General features: G+C 46.9%; 1 protein-coding gene across 6 annotated transcripts; it reads left to right on the top strand.

Annotated features, from left to right (window-relative positions):
• The first annotated feature begins 1,979 nt into the window (after positions 1–1,979).
• LOC144128151 (uncharacterized) lies at positions 1,980–20,454 on the top strand. Of its 6 annotated transcripts, XR_013313703.1 has the most exons (5): positions 1,982–3,321; positions 10,592–10,769; positions 10,830–10,924; positions 15,672–15,859; positions 20,376–20,454. XR_013313703.1 is itself a non-coding variant. In XM_077661253.1 (4 exons), exons 1-3 carry the CDS (start codon positions 2,602–2,604, stop codon positions 10,874–10,876), a joined length of 945 nt encoding a protein of 314 aa, XP_077517379.1. In that variant the 5' UTR covers positions 1,980–2,601; the 3' UTR covers positions 10,877–10,924; positions 20,376–20,454. The 6 variants fall into 6 exon arrangements, 2 of the variants coding, with proteins under 2 accessions (XP_077517379.1, XP_077517380.1); XM_077661253.1 differs by lacking the exon at positions 15,672–15,859 and having other exon boundaries at positions 1,980–3,321; XR_013313705.1 differs by lacking the exons at positions 1,982–3,321; positions 10,592–10,769 and adding an exon at positions 8,683–9,072.
• The last annotated feature ends 1,149 nt before the right edge of the window (positions 20,455–21,603 follow it).

The following is a 21,603-nucleotide window of genomic DNA, read 5'->3' on the forward strand; positions in this document are numbered from 1 at the left end:
ATTAGCGCACAAATTTCGCCTGGAAAAATTACGGCAACAGCGTTTTAGAATTGGGAGGCGTTTTATTACTGAAATGCACGCCACAGAAGGTGATGACTGGAGGAACGTACATGCTTCAGTAACAAAGGCATTACAGGAATAGTCAAATCAAAATGTCGTACAGTTGACGGCAAATGTGTTACAGCAAGTCTGTTCATGACAATGCGCCAATATGGAAGTCTTGCAAATACAAGCCATCTGGGAACACGGCTTCATGGAGCTTAAGCATTGACTCTACATACTGTTCAGGCCTGGGTGCCGGTGATTACCTTCTTTTTCATAACCCAAATAAATTTCTGCATGGGCAATGGTTTCCTGACGATAGTGTAATATGCAAAGAGGCGGTAAGAAGGTTCCTGCAGCAGCGAGAAGTCTCCTCTGTTAATTGTGAAGGTAACCATGCATGTAAGATGAAATATGAAATTGATGCATTGATGTCAAGGGGTGTAACACTGCTATTTGTAGAAATTGTGCAGGTACCTGAAGGAGCTAGACACCGCAGCGGACACGGGACAGAGAAAGAAGACGACACAGGGCGGTACTTGCAACTAAAATTTTATTCTAGCTCCTTCGTGTCTCACCAACTGGCCTACACATCTACCCTCCTAAGTTATGTGTCCCCAGACAAATAAAATTTTAGTTGCAAGTACCGCCCTGTGTCGTCTTCTTTCTCTGTCCCGTGTCCGCTGCGGTGTCTAGCTCCTTCATGTCTCACCAACTGACCTACACATCTACCCTCCTAAGTTATGTGCAGGTACCCTCCACTACTGCTCCTCCTTCACTCTTTCTTCTTTCATTCCCACCTTCCTCCCTTCCCTTGCGCGGGGTTCTGGGCGCCCACCGAAATCTGAGACAATAACTGCGCCATTTCCTTTCCTCAAAAATCAACTTTAATTTAATTTGTAATTAAATTACAACCCCAACCCTCTCATGACGCCCCAGGCAGGGACGATATTGAGGAATATTTCAACGCTTAATGAAAAGGTAGCGCAGGGTGAAAAAAATCCAACTGAGAGATGCATGTGAAGAATGTTTGGCCGCATATAACCAGGCGAATTTCATATGCCACATCGAGGTGTCTCTATAGCCAAGGTATTCCGGCTTAAAGTGCACTCTCAGACAACTAGTCAGAGAAGGCTGTGAGTTTCGAAATTGAGACATTGAGCTCATTCACAGTTCTGCATGCCCCCCCCCCCCCCCCCCCCCTTTATGTTGCGTCGCGGTTGTGATGCCATGTCAGATGTGCGTGCCATATGTACAGGGACTTCCGTCTTTATCCGCCGGATTAAAAAAAAAATTCTTGTTCAAAATACCCGCCTAATTGACAGCAAACAGCGCTCACAAGGTAGAATATTATTGCTTAAGTTGTTTGAGATCTAAATGAACATCGGTACTTGCCTGTATTTGGTGGAAGTAGCGAGAAACTGCTTTCGGCTATGAGTACAATTTTTGTAGACGCGAGCAAGCAGCCGGTCTCACAGGCTGCGCCATCTGCCAGGTGAACATGCAACTCGCAAGGGACGACTTACCAGTTATTAGTGTGGGCTATTGGTATCACATTTTCACTGCGGTATTTAGTAGCAGAAGCAGTGATGTTCCTTGTGATCTTAATTCCGGCGGGCAGACGAACCCCACCTTCGAAGAGAGCGCGCTTCTCGCATCCACCGAGCCGCGACGTCGTTTGCCACGCCGTCCGGCAGATGGCGCAGCCTATGAGATCGGCTGCTTGGCTCGAGTCTGCAAGAACTGTACTCGTAGCCGAAAACAGTTTCTCGTCAATTCCGCCAAATACAGACAAGTACCGATGTTTATTTAGATCTCAAACAACTTAGGCAATAATATCCTACCTTGTGAACGCTGTCTGTGATAATGTATCTATTAGGCCAGAATTTTGCGCACAGGATTTTTTTTTTTAATTCCGGCACATAAAAACAGAAGACCCTGTATATTCTCATCTCTCTTCTCTCCACCACATGTCACTCATCATGACCCTCTTTCATCTCCTCTTCCCCTTCCCCAGTGCAGGGTAGCAGGAATATTCATTTTTCCGGCCGACCTCTGTTTTTTTTTTTTCCTATCATTCAACTTATCTCTCTGAGCTCTGCACCCGGTGCGGACCGCAATTCCCCTCGTGACACCGCTGGGCCTAATTACTGATGCTGCATGAGTAATCATAAGTTTCCATTTTCTTGGGTCGAAATTAACTGCCTCTGAAAGAGGCACGCATTCAGAGGATGCGCAATTGCTGAGTGAAAGCAGACAGGTTTACTAGCGCCGTTCAAAAATCGCGCGCGCCGACTGCCTTGTTTCAGAAGGAGGCTCCGCCCTCTGCGGGTTCTCTGCGTGAAAACAAGTGGTCCATGTGCCTCGGCGGCACGTGCCCAGCGGAAGCATATATAGCGTTCATACATACCGACGCGACAGGCACATATGTTCTGTGGCATGTTCTGCGTCGACTCATCGACTGCTTGCATTTGTTCACCAGCCATGGAGGTCATAGTCAACGTAGTGTGCTGATGCACAAGCTTTGAGACGTACAGTACGTATACCAGTGATGCAGGCATGGACGAACAGACAGCTGAGTGTATTAGCAAGCGAGCTTTGAGACGGGCAAGAGATCGCGAACGGAAGCGCCGGGCTCGCCAAGACCCAGCTCTTCGTGCAGCCGAGGCAGCGAGAAGGAAAGCGCGACGACAGGATCCCAGTTTACGTGCCGAGGAAATCGAGGTGAAACGGCGCAGACGCGAAGATCCAGCAGTACGTGCCGCGGAAGCCGCGGCACAGCGCCGAAGACGCGAGGACCCAGCAACGCGTGCCGCGGAAATCGAGGCACAGCGCCGAAGACGCGAGGACCCAGCAGTGCGTGCCTCGGAAGCAGAGGCGCAGCGACGTCGACGTGAAGACCCAGCTGTACGTGCCGCGGAGAACAGGGCACAACGACGTCGACGTGAAGACCCAGCTGTACGCGCTGCTGAAGCTCGAGCAAATAGAGAGAGATATGCCAAAGCTAAAGGAGCTAAGAATGCCTGTGCTATGCTACTCAGGGATGGCCCATTTGGGTACAGCTGCTCGGTGTGCGATCGCTTGTGGTTTAGTCTCGCAGCATTACCGGCGGATTGTCATGCAGTGCTTGAAGAGGACTTCCCCACTGCCGACCTTACCACTTTCCATCTGTGTGACTCATGTCTGCGCTTGGTGAGCAAGGGACAAGTACCCACCTTATCTACGTCCAACAGATGCAGGCACCCGGTAAAGCCGCCTGATCTCCAACCTTTTAATCGTGTGAGTGAGAGCTAGGCTCATTAGCGCTTGTGTTCTGTCGTGTACCTGCTTTTTGCGCTATGTAACCTCATGTCATTTGACTTCTTTGGGGTCTTCAGATAATTTCTAAGAAATATCTACTCGATAGGGAGTTACTATAGGACCTTGTGGAAAATGACATGACCTTCATGCATGCAGTGTGTCAGAAACATTTCTTTACTATGGTTATACCCCTCACACATGGCTACCTCAAACTCCCTGGGACTAAAGCAATGCGTGGCCATCAAGGGAGGGAAGTCAATGGTACTTCTAGACACTGACTGCATCAGAAATGTGTTGGCCTGATCTCTTGGAGCTACTTCAGACTAAAGTGAAGCCTGGTAAAATGGGAGTTTCAGTGTATCAAATGAACTGAATTAACCGAGCACATAACGGAAAGGAACAGTGTGAAGATGGGATGATGAAGAGAGACGACACATGCCTTGTCCCGCCTTTGCGCTGTTCCTTTCTATTATTTCGAACCAACTAGCCCATAGCAGTACCCATAGCAGTACCCTTATAGTTTGGTCAACGAAGACTCTGTAGTGTATGTAGTATACTTGGTTCACTATGGGGAGAGTAAATTCTAAACATCTGGAGACAGGCACATCTCCCTATTGAGGCCATACTGTGTTGTGGATTATTTCGATGCCACGTGACACACCCATTTTGATGTGATGCTTTTTTTTTTTTAATGACATCATCACCATCTATGACACTGTGTTGAGCAACCCCGATCAAAAGCCATGTTTTTAACGTGTAGGCTTCGTGACAAGTTTTCCTACCAGTGATTTTGTGCATAGCTTCTTTTCCCGGTTTAATCAGTTTCGCTTCTTTGGCCATTCTACTCGTAGTATTCTTTGCTAGCTGAGCAGTTCTTTTACAAAACCACACTCAAGTTATGCTGGCCATGGGCATTGATACTGAAGTCATCGATACTGAACGTATGTGGTGTATTCAGCTGCAGAAACTGCCTGAAGTGGCTCAACACAAGGTGTGAAACCGCAGAGCTATCTCATTCCACTGTGTCCCCAAGGATGAGACCCTATGCACTCAGTGGCTAAACGCTGCCACTCTCCGTAAGCTGTGTGAAGGGCGTTCAGAATGCAAAACTTTTGCTACTTCGCCCACTTTTCTTTCTTGGACTTGGAGGGCAGCTTAGTGATCAGTGGTCAGCTAGGATTCTCTTGGAAATGGTGAACTTTGCGCATTGCTGATCGCCGCAGGGATTGAGCAGGGGACGAACTGGTCAAAGCCATTTCTGCCAAGCTAAGCATCTCGGTCAAAAATTTTTTAGAGCATCAGCTCTACTACGCCAAGTTTCCCTAAGGTTATTCAGCATTGCAACTTTGACCTTGAGCCGGCTCAGCGCGAGTCTGTCACGCCACACCACGTGACTCCACAGCTGTACCATGGTGCCCACTCCTCCGTCTTGCCAGGCTGCTGCGCCAACTGAACCAGTGAGGGATGTCACACTGCAACACGTGACCTGCTTTAGAGAGGATAAGCAGCTGTTCCGTGGCACTTGCTCCTCTGTCTGGCCAGGGACGGTGCTGCGGCGGCTGGGCCATCTAAGTCTTCGCTTCATTGCAAGCGTCAGGCCAAATCTGATCATCCAGTGGATGTAGCTCGGCGGCAAGCCGTGGGATAGAGAGAACACAACCATGCCATAGAGGCTGCCGAGACCCTCCCTGAACAACCGAGACGCTTGCTATAAGCACGGAAGCATGCCAAGCTTGCTGCGGCAGCAGCAGCTGCGGCCGATGAGGGTCGAGTGAGTGAATCTGTGATGGACGTGAGCAACGAACGCCTAACCAGCTATGCAGTTTGCCTAGCCAAATGCATCAAGTAAGGCATAACCAAGCTAAGCCAACCACAACTGACCTTATGCTTTTCAAACTAAGTTCAAGCCATGCTTAAACCAGCCTAACTTTTTTGTGTAACTGTCAGTTCTGAAAATAACGCTTTTGCTTGGCACTGAGATGGGATGACTCTTTTGTGCAGAACACTGAAAATAAAGTAGGCACCTGTTAAACGGATTGCTGAGGACAAATTGAGGTTTGCCTTTATCAATTGGATACCGCAAATAAATCACTGTCACAGGAAACAGAGTTGTTATAAGCTAGAAAAGGGAGAAAAAAGTGAGCTACTGATGTCGCCGCCCCCGGCTGATTTCGCAAGTCGACACCAATTTTTGGGTGTAGATCCAGAACTACAGTACACTGCCATTCACTTCAAACTGATGGCGACCCGTTCTTTCCGTCAAGGACTTCATGAGTTTGAATTAACTGGCCATAAAATTTTTAAATCCATATTCTTCAGCGATCAATGTGTCTTGAACTGCAGGTGTTTCTACAGTGCAAGAGCAGGTGTTTCTGCCGGATAGCACGCAAAGAAGGGCAGGTCCAAAGCAAGTGTTTTGTGTCTGCCTCGCAGACAGGAGCGGGACAGAAGGGGCAGGTGTGACTGAAAGGGGCATGGCACTGTGCCGGCCACGACCAGGTTAACGCTGGGGTGAGGGCGACTCGGAGGCATAACCTTCTAAGCAAGACCTCTTCCCAGCATGCAAGGCGTGGTGCTGCACAATAGGAGAAGTGCTCGCGTGGCTTGCCGAAGGTTTTCTTTTTCTTGAAGGAGTATTGTCACCGGAGAGGTTGGGGCTGCTTGAAGGGGACGTGGAGGAGCTGACTCGTGACTTGCTCCATCCACCAAAGCTTGTGTGGGGTGGGCATCTCGATGAATCCATCATACACATATCGTGAGGGAGAATTTTTCTATTATGTCCTGAATTAGCTATGCCAATAAGTCGGTGTTCAGAACACGCCACAGACTACGGATGACACCTGAGGAGTCTGTGAGGATGTCAAGGTGGCTTCTGGATGGCAACGGTGGAAATAGGATGCTTAATGCATCCTGAATGGCCAACAGCTCTGCCTATGTCGGTAGCCAGGCAAGGAAGCAAGTGTATGAGCATGTTGCAATTTGTGGTAATAATGCAGGGAAAGTGATAGCCGTGGTCACATGATCTTAACTCTCACTAGCATCGACATATGCCACGTGTTCCCGTAGTGAAGTTTTCAATCTGTAGACAAGCTGCCTCCTGTCCCCACACTAGACTCACTCAGGTGGCCTACGGAACTTGAGTGTACTCGAGTCATAGGCTTATTGTCTGTAACTTGCTGGTAAAGCCACAGTGGTCGTGACAGGCAGGAAACGATAGGCAACGCAGAGCCATCTTTCATATATTTTGCGAGAGCTGCGGATTTAGGGATATTGCGGCATTATGGGCACCATGCTTGGCGACGCTGGTGAATTATTTCGTCAAGCGTGAATATTTGCACCTCGGCCTGGAGGGCGTAAATTGGAGTAATTTGTGGGAGGCCCATAATTACATGCATTGCTACTCGATTGATCCATTCCAAGTGATCCCACTCTGTGCGTGTCATGTGCTCGAATTGGGCTTGGTAAATCAATCTTGGCTGTAGCACAGAACGTATGAGGAGGTGGGCGATGGTGGATGTGCCACCACCTGACTTCTATGAAATACGGCGGACAAGATGCAGCATTTGTGATGCCTTCTGTCATGCTATATGAAGCCAGGGGCTTGCAGAGCCGGTATCATGCAGGTCAAGGCGAAGGATGCGGAGTGAGGTGACAACTGGAATTCTATTTCTGTTCAGATAAAGGCTGACAAGGGTGCTGTTAAACGCACGGCAGCCACATGCGTTCGCGATGGGAAGTCGAGCCGTCTTTTGGGGCGACAACGTGATTCCTACAAAAGAACACCATTGATCTGTAATTGTCAGTGCAAGTTGTAAGCCTGTGGCCTGAGTTTGGAGAGATGGATGAATAGACCAGACTGTAATGTCATCTGCATAAATGAGTGCATGCAGGTCAGCAATGTCTCCCAAGCACCATGCCAAGGGTAGGAGACAAATGCTGAAGAGAAGTGGAGCTAGCAACTGACCCTTGTGGTACACCATGATGTGGCCGAAAGGATCCCACATTTTCTTTGTTCATGCGGATGGCGAACTCTCGAGATGTAAGAAAGGTGTGAAGAAAGGTGCAGATGTTTGTGGATGAGTGGGTCCAGTCTAGCACCTCATTGAGGGCAGCATGACTGAGATGGTCATGTGCCTTGTGCACATCCATGCCGAGAACTGTGTGGATATGGGACGATCGCCCACCGATCAGAATCATAGAGGATAAATGTTCTAGGCCATTCTCTGCACCAAGGTGAGGGCAGAAGGCAATCTGTGACGGATGGTACCAGTGATGTACGTCTAGCCATCACTGCAGACGGTTTGCCAGCATACGTTCCACAATCTCCACAGAGTAGACGTGAGAGAAATTGGGCGAAGATTGGATATGTTGTCATGAGGTTTTCCGGGCTTTGGGATAGCGATGATAGCTGCTTGCAGCCATTGCTCGGGTACCTCTTCTGACTCCCAGGCAATGTTTAATGAACCAAAGATAGCTTCCAAGGTGGCTCCCTCAAGGTTTTTCAGCGAAGCTGAAATCAGTTTTTTAAATCAGTTCTGATTTTTTTTTTCGCTGAATTAGCCGAAAATGTTGTAAGCGCTTCAGTTGAAGCAGACGAAACGGCCGGAACGGCACGTTCAAAGGGCCGCGCTTCTCGAAACGCTCGCCTCGGCGGCCTTGTCGTGAAGCTTTCGTCTGCCAAAAACAGATGGCGCCACTGCCGCCATTCAGCGAAAAAAACGTCGTCTGCGGGGTTTGGTTCGCGATCTCTTCGTAGACGATTACGTTTTCGCATCATGCACCGCTCAACTAAGTAAGTACCGTTGTCAAGCTTGCTACGATACAAAAGTTACCATAATACGCAAGCTGTGTGTGCAGTTTCATCGCAAATGAGCCAGCGGTCGAGGCGGGGAAACTTTTGCAAGTCTTCACGATAAAAACGCGCAATACTGTAGTTCACTCAAGCCAAAGTGAACGGAGACTGCATCTCGGAGATGACAGGAGCAGACGGAAGTGCTCCTGCATTTGGCGGAGACATGAATGGGGCTGAGACCACAGGCGGTTGCGTATCATAGCTTGGAAATGGTACCTGCGCCATGTCAAATACTTCTGGGGCTTTTTCCAACGCGAGGCGCGCCGCATGTGCAAAATCGCGCGTGGCAGGTGCCTCGATATTCACCTTCGTTGCCACAGCTGCGCGCTTGGCATTCACGCTGCGCTGGCTGCTGCTCGGCCGCTCCTCCTCGCCAGTTGTGCATGTGATGTGTCACGTGATTCGCTCTGCTTACAGTTAATTGCATTGTTTGCTGACTGATGGCAGGCGTAAGCGGGATGGGTGGTAGGCGGGTTGGTGGGGTAAGTTATTCGACCGCGTATTGGAGGCGTCGGGCTGCTTCTGATGATCCTTATGACAGGGAGCGGCATGAAGCTGCGTTGGCTAGGGACAGGGCGCGGAAACGTGCTCGGGTTTTGGCGGAAACTGACGAGGAACGCGAGGCTCGACTCGAGAAGAAGCGACAGTGCGAGCGTGCGAGACGGGAGCGGATAAGGGCCGCTGCCTCTGCTACGTCGACCACTAGTTCGGCCGCCGGCGGAAGTGGCGATGCTACAGCGACGCAGGTTGACCAACAAGAGTCAAGCCGACGACTGACCAACCACGCCATCTGTTTAGCCACGAATCGCTTCCACGAGGACGTTGCGGAGAACCCGTGTGGACATGCGTGCGATCGACTGTGGTTTGAGCAGGGCACGGTGAGAGAACCAATGCTCGCTACGCTTCGCGGTGCGTTCCCGGAGTGGGAGGAAGACGTCTTGGCTACGTTAAGTGTGTGCAGAAGATGCAAGTATACATACTTCCTCGCTGAGCAAACGATTCCACTACAATGTGAGCGATGGCTATAAATACCCGCCTATGCCTCCCGGCGCTTGCCGGTGCTTAACGATATGTGGCCGAGCGGTTGCTCTCGCCGCGCATCCCGTTCATGCAGATCCGTAGGCTAATGAATTAACTGGCGAAGCGGGCAGTTTGGAATCAAGGGGCCGATCGTTAACGCTCCGGTTGACACTTTAAGGCAACTGCAGAGGGACTTCCAAACCGATCGTGATGTAGGCGCCTTGCGAAAACCACGTATTTGGCCAGTCAAGTCTCGAGGGAAATGCTTCTGCCTTGGTTTGAAGTGCTTTGTGACTCGCCGTTGTATCGGCGTTACGGCATCAACATCGACTCAGCCAAGGTCGAGGAGCTTTCCAACGAAAAATAATGCCGCGAATCTTAGTACTGTTTATTCTTCAAAGCTGCCGGCACGTCGCTTTGTGATGCAAGACGCGACCAGATTTATCTCGATTGACCGCGGAGCCGATTCTACGTGGTTCCAGACTGTTGTGGTACCCTTGCACGCGTATCTCGAGAGTTGCTATCAGCTTTAAACTGACCACGGCCGAGAGTGGCGGGCATTCTGTTCGATGACTGCCGAGCACGCTTGTTGCATCCAGTTCCTTGTGGGCGCAAGGCAGTTTCTTTTAGAAGCCTTCTTTCGCTCTCTTCCTCACTGTCTTGACTGCGGTCACCACTTCGTTACAATACGAATCAGAAAGGGAGTGTGGCAGAGCAACACCACCTCCTCATTTATATGCACTGCATGTTTTTGGAAAGCATCCGTGATAGTAAGCAGCAGTGGTCAATCAAACTTTAGGTTTACTTTTGATAATGTGTAATTCGTGTACAGGACTGTGACATCTAAAGTACAGGTTTGATGCAAAAGAATTTGGTTGGCGCAAATTAATCCCTGAAAAGTTCTTCAACTTTATTTTTACTGTTTCTAGAATGATCACATCATCAGAAATGCAGTAGCATAGGAATATTAGAATAGGTGTGTGGGAAAACAAGGCCTTGTGATTTGTTCTTCTGGTTTGTCTTGTTATCACTTAATCAATTCTTGGGTCCACTACTAATCAGCATCTGAATCACTTCAGATCAAGAATGCTGCATTACCCGCCGCGGTGGCTCAGTAGTTATGGCGCTCGGCTGCTAACCTGAAAGACGCGGGTTTGGTCCCGGTTGCGGCGGCGGAATTTCTATGAAGGCGAAATTCTAGAGGCCCGTGCGCTGTGCGATGTCAGTGCATGTTAAAGAACCCCAGGTGGTCGATATTTCTGGAGCCCTTCACTACAGCGTCCTTCATAGCCTGAGTCGCTTTGGGACGTTAAAACCTAATAAACCTAAACCAAGAATGCTGCATTGGCAGCTAAAGAGTCCTCATGTTCTCTGCAGGAGCCCAGTGTTCCCAACAGAAGACTGAAAGATGCTGCTGCTGTGGATGGCATTGCAACCTTAAAGGAGAGGCCAAACACATACAAAAAGCACTCTGCAAAAAGCAAAGGCACTAGCACCTCTTCATCAATGCGTGGCAGAAGCACGCAGACAGAAGTGTGCGTAAAGACAGACAGAGGTTAGCAAAGTGGTGCCCACCTTTATGAAAAGTCCAAATAATCATGTTCTTTACTTACAGTGACGCAAACGGCAAGGCTTATGCTCGGACAAGCAACGCAGACATAAGGTCCATGGATGACATATCCGGGCGGACAAATTCATCCACATTTTATGGTAAGCCCTGCCTTGCATGCTGCCAGTTCCAGGTGTTCAGGCATGGTTACGGTCACATCCTAGCTGATGTCGCAGCTTCTGTTCACTGCCATAAATGAAGGAGACAGTTATCCAGTGCTGGCCTTAATAGCATCATTAATTTGTGAGGTTAGGTGTGCATTATTTGGTTCCATATTTCCCTTTCTTGAATGGTGCTGTTACCAGGTATTATTTTCTCCTTTCTTCACTCAACTATGCTGGCGATGCATTGAATACTCTTCAAGTGACTTGGTAGCTGATTCTGAAGTAAATTAATCTGACAGTCACGGGTGAGTTCCCTCTTTCTCATTGTATTCTGCTCTCTGATCAACTGCTATACTGTCTACATCTCGAAGAGATCCCATCACACGGCCCGTCTGGGACCAGCCACCACATACAAATGAAAACGTGCTCTGTGCACTTCTCCATCTGGACCACATACCAGAGGTTATCCATTCATGCCTCCTTTCCTTCCTTATCTGGTTTCAGTTAAATATTGACTCACCAAAAGAAGTCATTGTTGCATGCCACTTGCATTTTCCCACTGGCAGCTCATCACGTGAGGTTGTACCTATTTTACAGTCAAGGGCGCTTGTGTGCAAAGCCTGAAAGTCCTGTAGCAATGGATCCTTACCTTGTGAGTAACTGATATGAGCTCACGTGGATTTAATGGTACCTCGACTAGTTGCTGTGGCAGCATCTCATAAGAATGTAGCTTGAGAGTTGACAAAGAGAAAGAAAATTCAGGGCCAGAGAGGGCTGTAAAGTGGTCTTCATCAGGGTGCATGGTGGTGGGTACTGGTGAAAGAAAAATGATGGGTTCAACATTGGGTGGCAAAGAGAGCAGCATGTATGAGTGAAGAAAATGAGCTAATTCCATCCCAGTTTAAATCAAAACTTCAAAAGACATAAGTTGTCTTGAGCAAGGCATGTAGTACGGAGGATGGAAATCTTATTGTCCATTAGGGCAGTAGAGTAGATTCCAAAGGAAGAAAACTTAAGGGTGGCAGATTGTTAGTTGCGAAGGTGAGGTTTCTAAATTTTCAGACATTGGCTGCCCTTCATTGGCACAGGGCTGGGATAATGGAAACCAATAGGAAGACATTTGTTCTGCAGACACAGTAATAGCTCGGCTGGTGAGAATTTCACTTAGGACTCCAAGACATCCCTTGAAAGTGACCAACGCAACTTGTCGTCAAGTACAGCTGCCCACATCAACATCTCAGCAAAGCTGTGCAGTTATAAAGAATATGTCATCATCATCAGCCTGGCTAATGATGACTTCAGTTTGGGATTTTCCTTTCACTTTGCTATTGATCTGTCTTTTGTAATTGTGTTTGCTCATATTTACTCTGCACGTGATATGATAGAGTGTAAATCTGACTCTGAAGTTGGGGTCGCTAGTGTATAATTTACATTGCATGTGAATGTAGTCAATCAAATGCAAATATCTGTACATAGTACTCTGTTATGTTTCCCTTCTTATTCCTTGAATGATTGCAGCGGCTTACCCTATCCCAATAAATTTCCCAATATTGTTTCGCCTTTCAAATGTACAATCCTCAGCTACGTTTTCTTTCCTTTTCAATGCACTCTGTTGCTTAACAGACCACTTATTATCGGTTCACCACATCACATGATATCGAAGGTTAGGGTACCGTTAACAGAGGTTTGGTTTCTAACCCATTATAATCTCTTTCTGTCTCTTAACATTTATCCTGTATCTTTGTTTGTTTGTTTTTTCACAAAAGTGGCAGAGCTCCCGCATTTTCCAATATTTCTGTTCAGCTAAACTTGCAGAAATGTCTAGTGTTTTTGCAGATATTATGCATGTAGCTTTGTGATACCATACGAGTGTGCGTACATGTGTGCGTACGAGTGTGCGTCCATATGTTTCCTGTCAAGCCATACTCGCAGAGCGTACCCTCTGCCCTGCAGATGAGCGCATATGGAAAGCAGCTGGTTTTACTTATTCCTTCCATTTCTGGCTTTCTAGGTTACCACCAGCAGTGTGGGAGGAAGTGTACTTATGTGTTTGTTTTTGTCGTCAGAGCCGAAGCCCCTAAGTTGTTTGGTCGTCTGCAATTTTTGCCAGTGCCTGCATGATGGCCAAGCAGTGCCAAAGTGTGGAATGAACATGCTTGTTGCTTGTGTGTGAGGCACCTTGGGCTTTTGTATGTGTGTTCGTGGGAACTGCCTGCTCTGCCACTTGGTACACAAAGACAGTGTTCGTGAGCGCCTGCTCCGCTTGCACCCAAACCCGGTCTGCTCCTTGGGCGAGCGGAAGTGGGGTAAAGCCTTTGCCAAGCACTTCCAAGACGTCAATCCGCTGCTGACGCCGCATTTCCAGAGATGAACCCACCTGCAGTTCTCAAGGGTGGCAGTTCTGAAAAAACCTTAATTGTGATGAATGGACTGTCTGTGCACGCCCAGTCACTTAATGTCCATTTTCAACGACTTCAATTTGAAATTTCTCTTCCACTTTGATATTGACCTGTCTCTTGTAATTTTGATTGCTTATGTTTAATCTGCATGTGCTCTGTCAGAGTGTAATCTGACTCCTGCATTTAAGGTCACTAGTGTATAATTTGTTACATGTGAATGCACTCAATCAAATATAAATGTGTGTATATAGTAGTACTCTGTTAGTTATGTTTCCCTTCGTATTCCTTGAATGATTGCTGCAGCTTACACTTGGTCTTCCTTGGATATACAGTATTGTTCGGAATATATTAGTAGCTGTTGTTGACTGACCCCATGGCTCTGTCTCATTCACAACACTGAACATAAACTGGCCAATGCTAGGCATCAAACTCTGCCCCCTTTTGCCTAGGTTTGGGAAGGTGCCTTGCATTTTTCTAGAATCTGACACTTTTTCTTAGTTTTCTTCATTGCCCTTCGTCTAGCTTCCAACTTTTTGATAACCACTTCAGTCTCAACACCACTAGTTAATACTTGTAGGATGCAGCTGTGAAATACTGACTGAAAGTCGGGAATTATGACTGGGCACTTATATAATTGCACAGACAGGCATAATTTTGTTATCGAAAGTTGTTTACTTCAAAAAGCTAGGTGAAAGCTAGATTCACCTCATTCATTTATCGCTATTCCTGCCATCTTCCGAGGCTTTGTCACCGCTGTTGAACATGTTGTCATCTTTCTATCCATGTGGTCTTTTGCTGAGTGCGTACTTACTGAAGCTTTTGCGGACCATATCGGTTGGGACTGCCTTCCACTCATTGATGATCCATTGGCAAAGCAGTGTGATATCTAGTGTCCCGTCGGTGTGAGAACATAAAGTCCGTTTGCCATGCATTTGGCACATACCCCTTTGTTGACCGCTTACGAGCTTTGAAGTGTGTAAATGACGATTAGAATTGCAGACACTGTATGCGACACTGCACAATATCATGATCCAGATTCCCCATCCCTGTCCACTTGCAATCTGCAAAAAGCCTGCACCCCCACCTTTTCACTGCGTCTTTTCAGTTCTTGATGCGGGTTATAAGCGAGAAAATACGGTGCTGTCCTCTTGAGGGGTGTCAGAAAAGTTTTGCCCATAACCCAATAACGCCTGCCCAATGCACCCTAGCTCATTCTTGTTCTCGTTACTCCTTTCTCACGGTCCTGACCTGTGTGTACTGCTTAGCCCAGATATATTCTTTTACAAGTTTCAGTAGTTTGTTGCCTACCATCAAGTGTCATTTTGCCAGGTTCTTGATTGCTACTCTAGTTTTCTTATCATTGTACTCTGTTTTGAGGCCTTTGTTGTGTGCTAGAAAATCATTGTAAGTTACCAGGGTAACGTAGCCAGCAAATTGGAAGTTACTGAGGTTTTCCTTATCCTTTTCTCTTTGTCCAACCCTCTAAATGTTTGCAATAAGTAGCTGCAGACAGATTTTACGAGGAAGAGTCAAATGAAAGTGAGCTAACCCCCTCCGCGCAATAATGGTTAGGTCCGTTATCTGCGAGGCATGCAGGTAGCACACAGGCATCTCTCATTTATGGAAGTGACACGCAGGTGTAAGGATAAATGTTCTTTATTGTTCTCATACACTTCGTTGAAATGGTTGCGTGAAATAATGGACGTTCCACGAGTTTAGCAGCGCAGTGTCATGAGTTTTTTGACAGCTGAAGGTGTTTCCCAACAAGAAATTAGTCGCCGTGCTGTTCATTTTTTTTCCAATCGTGAAAGGCCATTACTGATCGAATTTGCTAAACCTGGAGAGACTGTCGTTTCTGCTATTGTGAAACACTAGATCGACGATCGGCTGCGTGTTGCGATCAAGGGCAAATGGCGTTGAAAGTTGACGAATAGGGTCATCTTGCTCTACGACAATGCCCATCCCCACATCGCTGATGTGGTTAACACAAAACTGGCAAAGTTCAAATGGGAAACAACAACATCCACCATACAGCCCAGACCTGTCTCCTTACGACTTGCACATTTTCGGGCAATTGAAAAAAACAGGTCAAGGGAACCAGGTTCATGTCGGACGATAACGTGAAAGAGTCAGACTTTTTGAAGCAGCAACCCAAGGAGACGGGAATTATGCGACTCGTTAGTCAGTGGGACTTGCTCATGAAGACTACTTTTCAATAAAATACCCCGTTTTTCATATATTCGCATTGGCTCACTTTCATTTGACTCTCCCTCGTATTACATTGCCCCTTGGTCACTTTTGTATGAGGAGAGCGCCCATGGCAAACCATTCTTTATTTGTTACAGTGGGATTTCTACCTGACCTATGCTGTCATGGCCAGGCAGTGTGATTTACTAAGTAACCACATTGTACCTGAGTAACATGCAACATGAACACCTGTGATCCTCCATGGTACTCCACAGTATGATGACAAGTGCGGTGACCACGAAGCAGGCATCTGATCATTGGGCTGTCATGACTGCTCTACAGTTCGGTGAGCAGCCACATGGCACCAGGATTTGAACCAAGTACCTGCTGCATATGATGCATGTGCTTGACAGTTAGACCACCACTACGGTATTCTGTGTATGGTGATCGCAAATGTGAGAGAGAAAAACCCCTCATTTCATGAAATCAGTAGTGTTGCACTTAATTGCGTATTGTAGCGGTCAACAGGCTGCTGTGCCAAAAAGAAATCCTCTCTTCGTCATCGTCGTCCTGTATGCAATAAAGTTACTCTTGAGGCACTTACTGGGGAGAAAAGGTGTAGATGTTTCTCCTGTGTTTAGTCAGTGGCAGGAATGGACATAAATGTAGAATAACTAATAGAAATTGAATTGAATGTAGAATAGAAATTGAACTGGTGCTGGGCCTTTGGCAGTGCAGGTGCCTCTGATTACTTTTTGGCAGTGCGCTAAGCATAGCCACAGAGTCCATGGCATCAATGAACCTCTCACTAAATGAACCTGTCATTGAAGTTTTGCACTTTGCAGTTTCCATATTCATGAGGGCAGCTCGCAGGACCATACTCATTTCTTACGAATGCAGGGGTCGTGTGTACCCTTTCTTAGATTTCTCTGCACTCAGATTCTTTCCATGGGAAGTGATGACAGTATTGGTCAGTGGTCCTCCCTATTTTCCATGATATCGACGAGTAGGCATTGCGCCTGGGAGCACTGGAGAGATTGAAGGGCTCCTCGTCTGGGCCGCCTTAACCAAGAATGTGAAAATGAGCAGGTGTTATCGGTACCAAAGGTGCCACGTGACCAAAGTAGTTGCTCTGAGGTATGTGTTTCGAGCTCCAGGTTTGTGCTCTGGCTTAGTCGGGAACATCTAGGGGCGATAGATTTTCTTGAGACATCTACCCTGGGGCATTGGTGTCTGCTGCGCCAGCTGTACATGCCTTTCTTGGCAGGAAAGCTTCACTAATCACAACATGCACCTTCTTTCATCTACATTGGAAAAGCACTGTCTCTAAGAGCACATAATCTTGTGCAAAAAGTTTCATCTCCAGTTGTAGTACTGCTATAGCCTGTGGCAGAAACACCATCTGACAGGAGCCGGTTCCACCCCATTCTTTCTTCATGTGGGAATGTGAGGAAAAATAAGCTGCCATAAATGCATGTGCTGTTTTACAGAAAAAAAAAATTGCTTTGCAAAGGGTGTTCTGAAGTAATTTCATTCTCGAAGTTCTCACTGACTAGAGCTGAAGAAAAGCCACAACACATCTTTAGCTGACATGCAATTTGCACACTTTTTCACAGACTCTAAGGCAAGGCTTTCAGTGCCTAGTCATTTCAATGAACAACTCTTAAAGACTAGTGCTAGAAAGTTCTCAAAAGAATGTTTTGACCACTTTTACACTGCAGCTATTAGATCATTCACGCTGTATCCATTGGGGTTAGCACAGCGTTATTGCATAGCACCACTCATATGAGCCTGCACTGTGACAGCACCGCAAGCATAGAGCCATTCGAGCATGCTCACCGCTCGTAGATAACATCACTACTCTCTGCATGATTGGTTGAACGGTTAGTGGCCAAGCTCGCCGTGTTAATGTAAGAAGTGGAGGTCAGAACAGGCAAAACGTTGTTCTTGGGGTGCAGCAGACGCTGGGATACTGCAACGCATGCATGAGCTGTGCTTGTCAGACGCATTATTCAGAAAGCGTAATCACGGTCATTTTTATTTTTGGAAACTGTGCTCAAGTCTGGTAGTAATTCAGGGCAGTGTTTTTCCCTTCTGTTACTCTAAATTTGCCATCGGGTCATCGCTTCCCAGACAGCGATATTAAGGAAATGTTCATAGAATATACCTCCCAAGAGATTTAATGTGCAGAAGATTTCTCTGCATGTGCATACTTTGTTCATTCAATGTCTGATGGATGCTCCTTTTGTCTAAGAATGGGCGTCCACAGGCTGTCACTAGATCAACTTCTTGGCATTCACAGAGCCGTTTGCACAGGAAATGGGTTTGCATTTGTTCAGAACACACCTGTGTGATAAGCGCTCATGTAGCTTTATTTGCACGCTTAAATTCACCCACCACAGCACAGCTAGCCCAACCGTTCATCTTGAGTTTATTTGTATCTTGTGTGAAGGTGAAGCAAAACAAAATGTAAGATAGACTTGTGCATAATACAGCTGGATTTTAGGGGTATGCTTAGCCCAGTGCTGACGTTTTGAGAATTGGGTTGGTGTCGATGGTATGGGATGCTTCGGTAATGATCAAGTCAAAGTCAAGTATATGTGATGCACTAATCCATTGAAGCACGTGAACTAGAAAAGTTCATGTACCATCAACACACTGAGCACATATGCTGGTAACGCAGACTTTCTAGGGACTTGTATACCATGCACCTGAGACCCTCCAGTTAAGGCCACTTGTGATTGCTTGTTAAAGGAAGTTGTTTATCCCATTATGAGCCTACAACAGTAGAAACAAGAAATGCAAGTGAGCGCATTGCGTTTGTAGTATTGCCTTTTTATTAGCTGGAAATTTGATAATTGGAAGGGGGTGACAAAGGGAGGCAGGTGAGATTGAAAGATTCACTGGGATTAGACTGGCTCAGGACAGGGCTCATTCGAAATCAGTTGGAGAAGGTGTCATTCTGCAGTGGGCTTAATCTGTCCGGTGGTGATGATGTGCAGAAGCCACTTGACTGAAATGGTCCTGTCACTGCTAACAGCTGTTTCACCCTTAAAGGGACTATGCAACAAAGATAGGCATTTCATCACTCGTCACCCCAACGCAAGAATTTTTGAACTAGCATCAATAACAATGAAGATACAGACGGTTAAAAGTTATGCTTCTCCTCCCCCCTCAACTCGTACACGTGGGGCACTAGACAAAAATTAAGAAAACAGGTCTGGGACTGGGCCCCGCCTTTGAATACGTCATCAGATGACGTTCGCTTTGCAACTTCTGGTTGTCGATCCTAGCACCCCAGCAGCAGCGTCGGCGGCGTGTCTGCATCTCTCTGGTCTCTCTTCGCCTTTCTGGATTGCGGCGCGCGTCGGGTTTCTTTGCTTGTCATCTGTTGTAGTTAGCAGTAATAAACCCGGATCTCGAGGTGCGACTGCTCGCTCTTATGGCCGCGATGGGCATCGAGCCCTATGTGTGCCCACGAAGAGCCGTGCGAGTGGCTCCAGAACTCCCGACAGAAGGAGGCGACAGAGGAAAATTGAAACATATGCACGAAGGCAGTGCCCTGGCCCGCGCTTGCCCGAGAGGGTCGCGAGGTGGCACGAGCAGACGATTTTCACGGCTACCGGAATGTGCCCGTGACGTTGTGGCTGCCGTGGCTCCAGCGAATGACAGCGTGTGGTGGCCTGGTGGCGTCATGGCTACAGTGACGTCTTTTTTTCACGATTTTAGTTCTAAAATCGGTCACTACGAGCACACCAATCGGCCCGCGAATTTTAAAAAACACGTTTTTAAAAAATTAATAATAAATTCCCAGCTCAGTTCTGAAGACTTATACTTGGTGTGAATGCTCATTAGCATCATTTCTAAGCATTGAAAATATTTACAAGCGACTCTGAATTCTTTGCATAGTCCCTTTAAATTTAAAAATTATTTCTAGTACTTACTTTTCCTTGCTGCTTTCATGCCATCTGTTCGACTGGCTTGAATTACTTGTGAACAACTGTCTACTCAGTAAGTCCTAATGGGTCCTTGCAATGGCGACCATTGAAGGTGAGGAAAGCAAAAGATTGACAGATAATGAATCGCCCACCATCTTCCTGATAAAGTTTGGATGTAGCTTATGTAGCACCAGGGATATCGGCAATTAAAAAAGACGCTCAATTTTTTTCCCTCCGCTCATACACTGCAGCAAGCCAGAAGGAAAGCAGAATACAGCTCAGGACCACGGTCCGTCTACAAATGTGTCACGTGGCTTGATTGGTTACTTTTTTTTTTTCCACTCTACCTTGCTGCAGCACTGCAGTAGAGGGGAGGGCGGAAGGGAGCAATGTGTTGCAATCCCCTGCCAGCCGTGCACCCCTCCTCCTTAACCTGCTTCGTCTAGAAACGTTGCGGTTTTTGCAAGCCAATACGCGCTCTTTCACGACTGATGCCACATGGACCTCATGACCCCATGAGGCAGCATTTCGCGTAAGAGGCTGGCACTGAACATTGCCATGAGGCGCAGGCATTTTTAAACATGATTTCTACATTATCAGCTAGGTTTTGAGGACTTGTACACAGTGTGAATGCTCATTAGCCTCTACTCCATATAACGCACGCATTTTATAGGTGCAGGGATCCCTGCAAATCTTTGCAGGGATCCTTTAACTTCAGTGAACGTATGTATAAGCTGGAACTGTGATAGGACCCCTCTTTACAAGCAGTTAATTCTGTTTTCTTTGTGTTCATATGGTTGTGTAAATGCAGTCCTCACATAGTTGTAAATTGTAATTATATCCTCTGTCCTCTCTTGCTCCCTCCTGTCTTTAGTTTGTCCTAACTGTCATCCTCGCTGTCCCTCTTTTTATTGGCGGTTGCAGATCGAGTGTCCAAGAAACAAGTGGCAGTGTCCGTGGCCAGCAAGAATTATTTTCAATAAACTGCTACCACCACCACCCAGCACATCAGTCACTGTGTGCGAGGCTACAGTTATGAGTAGAATGATGAAGTGCCATATGCAGTGTTCAGAGTTTCCCTAATCATACATTTTGAAAAAAGTGGGTAGTCCAGCTGTGTTGCAGGCCCCCGCAGGCTTTTTCCATTGACACTTGGTTTTCTCCTTATAATGGAGATTGCGTAGCAACGAGCACAGCTGCGCTATATGTGCTAAGGACACGCATTTCGTCAGAAAGGTATATTCCTGAAGCGAAGGCTGCTTTGTGGTGCGGCACCTATATGGCATTGTGTCTGCCATGCACAAGCCGTGTACACCTGATGTCTCATGTGCACACTGTGCCCCGTGAGGCAGCACAATGAAGAATTCAAAATGCGACTTTGATTGCTGGTAGCTCTCAGCAACACCAAGCATGTGCTCCAGCATGAAAGAACACAAGGGGTCAGAAAGTAGAAAGTCTGAGATAATAGAGGGGAATGGCAAAAAAATTAACAAAAAAGCTATATGCCCACAGAGCGGCAACATGACTGCTGTTTCCATGTGACTGAATCAACTATTGCCATGTAGTGCAGGTAATGCTCAATTTGGGTGATGCTACTTTGTTGTGCTTTTGTCTGGGGAAAGCGACACAGAAATAACACATTTTTCTCTTCAATACACTAAGCATTTTGGGCAATGTACAGGGTTATGGCCAAGTGAGCACGTTTGCCGTCAAACAGTCAGTACATCCACTGTATGATTAAAATAGCAGCAATGGTAATGAAGCCAAATCATTTATATTGGATTGACATCTCTGCCATGTTCTTCTAGCACAATGTAACATTGCCGTAGGTAGTATCTTGCATTGGAGGAGATGTGTTGGGCATGGTGCATATTCAACAAGAGCACTGCAAAGAAAAATTGGGTTCGGAGAGGCGTGAGCTTGATTTCAGTTGGAGGCTTGGGCATCCCTTGGGTGTATGCTTGCGCCTCACTAAACTGGATGGGTAGCAACTGTGCTGCTCGTGCATTACATCATGGCTGGTTTGTAACTCTTTTCGTGCTGGAACTCTGAGAACTTGACAATGACAAGATGTGGCAGATGTATCTTTCTCTTTACTTAAACACTGAGAAAAAGCTTGAGTCACATCGAAAATTGTTTCAGTTAAATCACT

The sequence above is a fragment of the Amblyomma americanum genome, chromosome 4 (genome assembly GCF_052857255.1).
Source record: "Amblyomma americanum isolate KBUSLIRL-KWMA chromosome 4, ASM5285725v1, whole genome shotgun sequence".
In the NCBI taxonomy this organism is placed as follows: domain Eukaryota; kingdom Metazoa; phylum Arthropoda; class Arachnida; order Ixodida; family Ixodidae; genus Amblyomma; species Amblyomma americanum.

Excerpts from the sequence above, each read along its gene's own strand:
- LOC144128151 (XM_077661253.1), top strand. The coding sequence starts at position 2,602 with ATGGACGAACAGACAGCTGAGTGTATTAGCAAGCGAGCTTTGAGACGG. Across the intron at positions 3,322-10,591 it reads ATCTCCAACCTTTTAATCGT|GAGCCCAGTGTTCCCAACAG; the intron begins GTGAGTGAGAGC and ends TGTTCTCTGCAG. Across the intron at positions 10,770-10,829 it reads GTGCGTAAAGACAGACAGAG|TGACGCAAACGGCAAGGCTT; the intron begins GTTAGCAAAGTG and ends CTTTACTTACAG.